Raw genomic sequence first — 8,468 nt, 5'->3', positions numbered from 1 at the left:
CATAGGATTATAAAATCATAAGTTTTAGATCTGAGAAAGACATTAGATAGCATTCAAGCCAAATCCCTTTATTTTGCAATGAAAGTAAAAGTCTCTTCTGCTTCTGGGCATGAGTTGTTGGGGATAAGGTGTATCAGCAATGCCATATTCACAATGCCTATGGAGATTACAGATATACTGATATAATTATCCATCACAAAATACATCATGCTTGCCATATGGGGGAATAAACTAGAAAATTTATTAAGATGCCAAAAGACTGAGTCCCAAAACCAGAAAGTGAAAGCCATCAGAGTAGTTATGACATTGGCACAGGTAGATAAAGTAGAAAGCACCCACGTTTTCAAGCCTTTAAAACAGAACAGGCTACCTCAGGCAAAGGTCCTCCTCTCCCCACTCACAGCAACCACCCAGCGTCTGGGAAGCGCGCTCCCAGCAGCTCCGGCCCCTGGCAGTCCTCAGCAGGAGTCCTTAGCAGAAATTCTGGCTAACTCAAAAAGGGCTTCGCGCTGCCGCTGCCGCTGCCTCTGCTGCTGCCACCGCCACCATCACCGCCACTGCCAGCCACTGCCAGCCACTGCAGGAACTCCAGCTTGGCTTCCGCTTCCTCTTGCTCTGCCCCTTCCTGCTACGTCAGCAAGTCCAATGGGGCATGGAAGATCTTTAAATCCCATAACCCTTACATAAGGTCACTTAGGGTATGTGATTGTTTCAGTGGTGGTGGCAGCAACTAGGTGGCAATGACACAAGAAAGCCTTACACATCATGTATGGTGATTTCACCAGTGATGAATTCAGAGGGGTTAAAATGTCATCTTCTGTCACCTAGCTAATAGCTGTCATAGGTCTTTGTGATTGCAAGGTCAGCTCTCTTTTTGTGAGAGGAACTTATTAATAAATGCTTGTGGAATTGAATTGAGGAGCAGTAGCAGCAAATAAGTTTTATATGATCATTCTTTGTGACTGCCTGGATTTCCATAGACTTGTCATTTATCAAAGTGCTTTCACAATAGCCTTTTCTATGTCCGCAAACACCCTTCTTATAAAATTAATCAAACACTTAAATTGGGTTGTAGCCAGTAGATAATGATGCATCCCAAATCCAAACCAGATGCGGGAAATGTGGATGTTGGAAGGATATTAGAAGCTGACAAAATAGAGAGATTTTTATTATTTACAAACCCTTCACAAATATTTCATTTGATCCTTATGAATACCTCTATGAGGTGGATAGTGGAACATTGCCCATTTCACAAATATGAAAACTGAGTCACCAAACGATTAAATGCTCATAGGTCTAGAGATGAAACAGTCTTCTGGTCCAACTCCAACATTTCTATTTGCCTACAGAATGGTAGGACATAGTGATAGCAAGCGGGAGAGCAGAGTTCAGGTCCTGAGAATGCAAATTCCACACTCTTTCCGCTTTGTGATTTGACCAGGAATCCTGCTAGTAAGTTGCACAGTCCGAATGAGATCCCAGGTTTTGTTGTTGTTTTTTTTTTTGTTTGTTTGTTTGTTTGTTTTTAAACTCAAGTCTGTCCTTCAGCATCCCCCACTACAAAGTAATAATGGGGGGGACATCAAACTCCATCCTTCCTGTAGCTGATTGATCAAGGGGCCAGCGAGGAGGAGTGATGAGTGCCAAGCAGGGCGGGACCAGAGCCTTTCCTGAAACCGCCCACTCTTCCTTAGTCAAGCCACTCTCATTGGCGACTCCTCATTAGGCGAGGTTTAGGGGTTCACTGTGGGGTCAACGAAGTGGAATGCTCTCTGTAGATCCGGAAAAAAAATAAGTGTGCTCTCCCAGTTCTGGCTTTCCATTGTCTCATTGGCTGGGCCTCCCGAACTTTGGCGAACATCTAGAATTTTGTTTGTTTATTTGACCACCTTTGAGTATGTATGAGGGATGGGTGGTTGTTGGGGAGAAGGAAAGCACCTCCCAGGAAGGTTTGCAGGTCTCTTAAGTTCCCTTTAGGTCATGGAGTTCATTGCAGTTCCCAGGACAGCATCTGAACCAACAAACTGCCTGTCTGCTCTCATCACAGAGAGGACAGCTATACAGCCCCGTGGAGTGAAGAGCGCAGCCCAGTTAGACCCATGGCTAAGACCAAAGTCAGGCTGTACACCTGGGTGTGTTTGACTGCCTTGTTGATGTTTTTCCTGTCGGGATTTATGGTGGGTAAGTACGGAACCGTTCCCTCCCTCAGTCTCCCCATACCATTCTCCAAGCTCCGCCTTGGAATGCTGCTTCTTTGGTGGGCCCTGTTGGTGGCCACGAGCGGGGCTGAGAGACTTTTTATAGCGAGCAAGTTCTGAACCCTTGGAATCTTCCTCCTCGTACTTTAGTTCTCTCCACTCCCCCCACCCCACAAGGCTGAAGAGATGGCACTTAGTATGGGAAGGATCTGAACTAGACGGACTTCTAACCCAGAGATTTTTTCCATTTTCCTTTTCATGCTGTTTGGAGCGGGAGGTCCAAGTGGGAGAGAGCTAATTTCTTTTCTGGACAGCTCGTTCGTTTTCTGTGGTTTTTAGAAAACGGGTTAATTGTTCATTTAGTGTTGAATTAATTGTAAATTAATCTTTAAGTCAAATTTAATTTCACATTCTCATTAATTCTTAGGGACTCCCTGGAGTGTGCAAGTTCCCTTCCAGGAAGTAGTGAACTACAGGACGAATCAATAAATTATCAATTGCTGTACATGAGGGGGTGGGGGGGAGGGAGGAGGAAGGATTTGAATTCTGAATTCTCCTCCAAGTAACATTTGGAAAGTCAATAGTACAGAAGCTATTACATAGATAACAAAGAGCCAATCCAGGAGACCTGGGGTTCAAATATTGCCTTGACTCATACCTCAGTGTGACCCTGAGACAGAAACTGGCTAAAACCGAGTTGCTGAGAAGGTGCATACCACAATGGGTAGAGGGAGCTTCCTAATCAGAAAGAGTTCCCTGTACCAGTGACCCTATAACGGGTTCAACTCTTATCTCTAACAACTTTACATATTTTAAACTTATATGCATCTGATTTTACTCATTTCAGCACAGATTTGTTTTCTGTACTGCATGCATGTTAGCATTTTTTCTAAACAGTTATCATCCCACCACCCCACCACCATACTAAGGGATTTCATTTGCCATCCTGAGTCAGTCTTCACTGGTATGAAAAAGAATTTCCCAGGCTTAGGAATGCTACATCACTAGGAGTAAAACAGAAACAAATGGCTGTTCAACTAAAATAATAATCTTTAAGTCTTTGGGATATAAAACTGTTCAGAAATGGATTAAAATATTTGACATGGGGGCGGCTAGGTGGCACAGTGAATAAAGCACCGGCCCTGGAGTCAGGAGGACGGACCTGAGTTCAAATGCGGCCTCAGACACTTGACACACTAACCATGTGACTTTGGGCAAGTCACTCCCAAATGCCCTCCAAAAAGCAAAAAAAAAAAAAATATATATATATATATATATATATGTTATGTGTATGTGTGTGTATATATACATATATATATATATTTGACATGAAAATTTGCATGTTTGGTAGGAAAAGGCTCCTTTTCATGGAGTAGGCCAGTTCTCCAAGTCTTCTAGTATTAATATAAATTCAACCTGCTAGTTTTTGAGGGACTAACAAATTGTTATGGCTATGTTTTTCAGGCTGGTTCATTAAACCTGTCAAACAAGTTGACACTCCAGTGCCTACTTACCAAAATGAAAGGTGGAAACTGGTATCTGAAATGAAGGCAGAAAACATTAGACAGTTTCTCCGGTAAGCCTATTTTTTGTTTTCTGTTTTATACTTTAAAAGAAAATGCATCAGAAGTGCCCAAGGCAATATTGGAACCATACTAAAATTTCTATAGTGGCAAAGTAGATAGGTGCTGGGTTTGGAGTTGATCACCTGACTTCAGTTTCTGGCTCTGCCTCGTACCAGCTGTGTGACTGATGTCCGTGTTCCAAAACTAAGGCCTAGCATGCAGAATGTGCCCTGGGCTTGGCATAACAATACTTTGAGCTCACCTTCTGGATGATCTCAGCTGCAGCAAAATTCCAGAACTGTTTCATATAATTATTGTATTGCTTTGACCAGCACCAGGCATCTCTTGCTCAGACAAGCAAGCACCGGCTGAATCCATGTTCTGGTCACAAAGCCCTTTTATGAATCAAACTTGTCACATTGTTGCTGTTACTGCCTCATTATCAGGGTTACAACTCACTGAACAGCCATTGGTATAAGTATTGATATCTCTCCACACTGCCTTTGTCCCTGTCTACATTGCCACCTTTGCTTGCAAGCAGTTTCCCTCACTTTGAAATTAATCTTTTGTTTGATTCCTGACTCTCCTGTTTCTAGCTTTCTCTGGCCACCCAGAGGTTAGAGACCAGTTCCCTCTGGTTGACACCATGGACAAGCTATGTGACTGACCATGGGCTAGCTACATAACCATTTTAGGGTTCTGTTTTCTCATCCATAAAATGGGATACTTGGAGTATTTACCTAATGTATTTAGAACTGGAAGGGACCTTAGAATTAATCTTATTCAGTCCCCTCATTTTGTAGATAAGGATACCAAGGTTAAATGATTTATCCAAGGTCACATGGGTGGCAGAATTCAGGTTCTTAGATTCCAAAGTCAGTAGTCTTCTCACTGCACTGTCTGATTGTGATTCCCAAGGTTGTAGGGATGAAATGAGATGAGATGTAGGTAAAATATTTTGCAAACTTCAAAACATCATATAAATATCAGTTATTCATAATTATAGTATGCTTGAGAACTTGTCTTTCTTAAGTAATATTAAAATGATTTACTTACTAGGTCAGAGAAGCCAAAGGCTTTGTAACTATAGTAAATGGTTAATCCATTTGAATACTGCAAGAGTTTTTCAATTCTTCCCTTCCCCCATCTTACAGTGGAAACATGTACCTTGCAGTTTAAGACAAAGTCTCACCTAATAGAGTTACAATTAACTTTGTTCTCTTAACTGGAGGTCTGTGGTATCTACTCTTTTAACCTTCTCTCTTTTACTTGAATAAGATATTTTATTACTTTCATTATTAGGGACCAGTAAAATGCATATGGTCATTGATAAGGCTAATTAGAAAAGAAGTCTGAGGGATAATTTGGTTGGATTTCTTTCAAGCAACAAACTGAATCTTTAACTTACCTTGTAGATAGGAGTGTGGGAGCATAGATTGATCTGTGCAAGCCTATGTTTATTATGGGGTGGTGATGGAGGGCATCCAGATTTGACTGGGGATCAATTGTGTGCCCATTGTTTTGTTATTATGAAAAAATAAATATGTATTTTAACCAAAAATATGATCAATAGTTATTTCAATCCTCATTTTAAGATTACTTTTTCCTAACAAGCCTTTTTTTGGGGGGGGAGGGGGAGGGCGATTAAAATTTTTGCAACCCTTTACGTATAGTACATACGGAAGTTGGTTCTTTGTGACTACCTTCATGTGATCAAATTTAATGGGGCTGGATATTGATTAGATTTGCTAAATCTAATCACTTATAAATTGGAACTCTCAATGGGTTTTTGAAGAAATATTCTCAGCTGGGTCTTTTATGTGGCATTGCAAATGAACGTGTAAAATGACTATTTTTAATATGCTACTTGGCACTATTTCATATACATAGGCACATATAAAACATTTCCTTAATTTTACCAACAACTTACTAGTCTTTGGGAATATGAGACTTGCAATTTGGTTTAATTTACTTAGTGATTTATAATCTTGAGTATATACTATCTAGAATCTAGTGCAGTACTTTGTATGAGGGAAGACAATAAAGAAATGGTTGAATTGAATTGATCTTAACTTTCTTTTAACAAATCACATCTCTTTAATTCCAAAGCATTCTGAGCAAACAACTGTTAAATGTTTTTTTTTCATCTTGATTATGTACTAAATAAACATTTATGTGGCTCTCTGTTACTAGTATTAGAATGCCTAAAGGAAAATTCAGAGAATATTTGAGAGCTATAAGCCTTAGATTTGGAAGGAATCACTGCACAAATATGGCATCTCTTTATCTTCAGAATTATTTTGTTTAGTCTGCTTTAGATAAGTTCAATGCTTTCTGCAGAATTTTAATAACTCAGGATAACAGGGGGCAACATAAATTGTGGAATTCAGTTGTTTCTTCCTCATTCTATTGCAGTCCTTTTCCTTATCTCTGACAGATGGGTTTTCAGATTATGCACCTTGGCTTTTCCAGACCTCCTGTTTCCTTAAACAGTTATCTTCCACCTCAATCCCACCCCACTTCTTTTATTTAGTAGATTGAGACCATCTGTCCTGAGTTCTTTTGTCTTCCCCTTTCCTTCCTCCTCCCCCATTCTTCCACACCTTGAAAATTGTTTGTCTTTGCACTCAGTCATCTTCATCTTCCAGGATCTTGGACGATTAAGTCATTTGTCTATCTTGTTATTCCATTCTACTAACTACATGCCTTCCTTCCTATATTAATACTGCATATTTTGCTACATTCTCTGCTTCTATGCTCGCGCTGCACTTCTGGATGAAGTCACCAAACTGATCTGACTTGTTAGAACCACTACAGACTTAATGTGATTTAACCCTAAGTGGGTTCCCACTGTTGCAAGAGCATATGCCAATCCTTTTTATTTTTTTAAAAAAATATATCTTGTTGGGTACTTTTGTCTTTAAATAAAAGTCATTTCTACCATCCTCCCTTGGTAAAAAATCAATTGGACAAAAAACATCTATATCACATGTATATGTATACAATAAAAATTTGTCTTAATTGTGTCCCTCCTCCCCTATCTCACTTCAGTAGTAAGATTATTTATCTATTGTCCAAGACCACGGATTTTTTAGTTATTTAGTGTTCGACTTCCTTTAAGGCTTTTAAAAAATGTACATTGTTGTAGTCACTATGTATGCATTTTCCTCTTGGTCATATTTATTTTTCTTTTCATCATTTCCCAGTTTTTCCCAGTTTTCCCCATATTCCTCAGAATTCCTCATATTTGGCATTTATTATTTTATACTAAAATTCCATTCATTCTATATTACATAATTTTTTTCATTCATTTCCTAATTAATTGACACCTCCTTTTTATAGTTCTTTGATACCACAAAGGGCACTGCTCTGCATAATTTGCTATATATAATTTTTTTTCTGTTTTTGTCTTTGATTTTTTTACATTATATGCCTACCACTTGGCTTGCTGAATCAAATGATATGGAACATTTAGTCTCTTTTCTTGCATAATTCCAAACTGTCATACAGAACGGTTGCACCAATTTGCAGCTTCTTTATCTGTATTGGATTAAGGTTTCTGTGTTCCCATAACCTCTCTAATACTGACCATTCCTTTTTTTGGTCTTGTTTGTTATTTTTGCATGGTGCCAAATGTCAGAGGTGCTTCTTAAAACTTAGAGGCGTATATGTTTCTCCTACTGTTAGTGATTTGGAACATGTTTTCATATAGTCATTTATAATTAGGAATCCTTCTTTTAAAATGTTTAATTTATTAGTGTTATTTCCTTTATGGAACAGATAGAATAGATAAGATATTAGATAGAATAGATAGATAAAACATTAGGCTAGATAGAATAGATAGATAAAACATTTTATTAAATACTTTGTGCCAGACACCGTGCTAAGGATACAAATACAAGTAAACAATAGAGTCTCTAGCTTCAAAGAGCTTACATTCTAATTGAAAGAGACAAAAAGCTCATATAGATGAACAGGAAAGGGTCAGGGACTGTACTGGCTACTGTTGAGGAGGTACAGAATGAGTTAAGCAGTGAACAAAGTGAACATGAATGGGGCCCATTCTGAAATGCTTGTCTGTGCTAGAGATTCACCAATCATGAAGGCAGGACCCAGGGCAGAGGCATCTTGAAGGGAGGCAGGGCTATTACTGGAAAGGAAGTGGAGTTCAGAGAGTGGGTTGAGCTAGAATGTAAGTTCTTTGTAGAGATTGTTTGATTGGTTGTATTTGCATCTCTAGCACCTACCACAGAGCCTGGCAAAAAGTGAACACTCAGTGAATGTTTGTCGCTTGACTACTTATCTTTTGAGGAATGGCTCATAATGTATGTACGTGTGTATCATGTCAAGACCCTATATATTCTGGGTTATCAGATTTTAATCAATTCTATTTGACGCAAATATTTTCCTATTCTCCATCTTCTTTCCTAATTCTACCTTTGATGATTTTATTCGTGCAAAAGTTTTAAAATTTTATATAAAGGTCGTTTATTCATAACTGTATGATTCCATATCATGCTTTCTGCAGTATACATTCTCTTCTCTCCTCAGAACCCTAACTCTATCCCACCACCCCTCTTTAAACAGATAAATCCCCCTTTTTTTCACCTTTTGGAGGGCAATTGGGGCTAAATAACTTGCCCAAGGTTACATGGCTAGTGTGTGTGTGTGTGTGTGTGTGTGTGTGTGTGTGTGTGTGTGTGTG

The 8,468-nt window shown here is 39.1% G+C and overlaps 1 protein-coding gene across 3 annotated transcripts in view; it reads left to right on the top strand.

Moving 5' to 3' along the window:
- Positions 1 to 1,568: 1,568 nt before the first annotated feature.
- Positions 1,569 to 8,468, top strand: part of LOC138155557 (N-acetylated-alpha-linked acidic dipeptidase 2-like) — a 111,219-nt gene continuing 104,319 nt past the window's right edge. The window contains exons 1-2 of one of the 3 annotated variants that reach the window (XM_069080847.1): positions 1,569 to 2,181; positions 3,663 to 3,774. In XM_069080847.1, coding sequence (XP_068936948.1) covers positions 2,100 to 2,181; positions 3,663 to 3,774 — 194 coding nt within the window. In that variant the 5' untranslated portion in view covers positions 1,569 to 2,099. Of the gene's footprint in view, positions 2,182 to 3,662; positions 3,775 to 8,468 lie in introns of those variants that run through there. The other 2 variants (XM_069080846.1, XM_069080848.1) reach the window with 2 other exon arrangements.

This window comes from Petaurus breviceps, unplaced genomic scaffold, assembly GCF_028583685.1.
Source record: "Petaurus breviceps papuanus isolate PSGF00001 unplaced genomic scaffold, PetGlider_PUasm1.0 91133, whole genome shotgun sequence".
NCBI classification, from domain to species: Eukaryota; Metazoa; Chordata; class Mammalia; order Diprotodontia; family Petauridae; genus Petaurus; species Petaurus breviceps.
The sequence above is the reverse complement of the archived record's forward strand: the minus strand, read 5'-3'. Positions and strand labels throughout refer to the sequence as shown.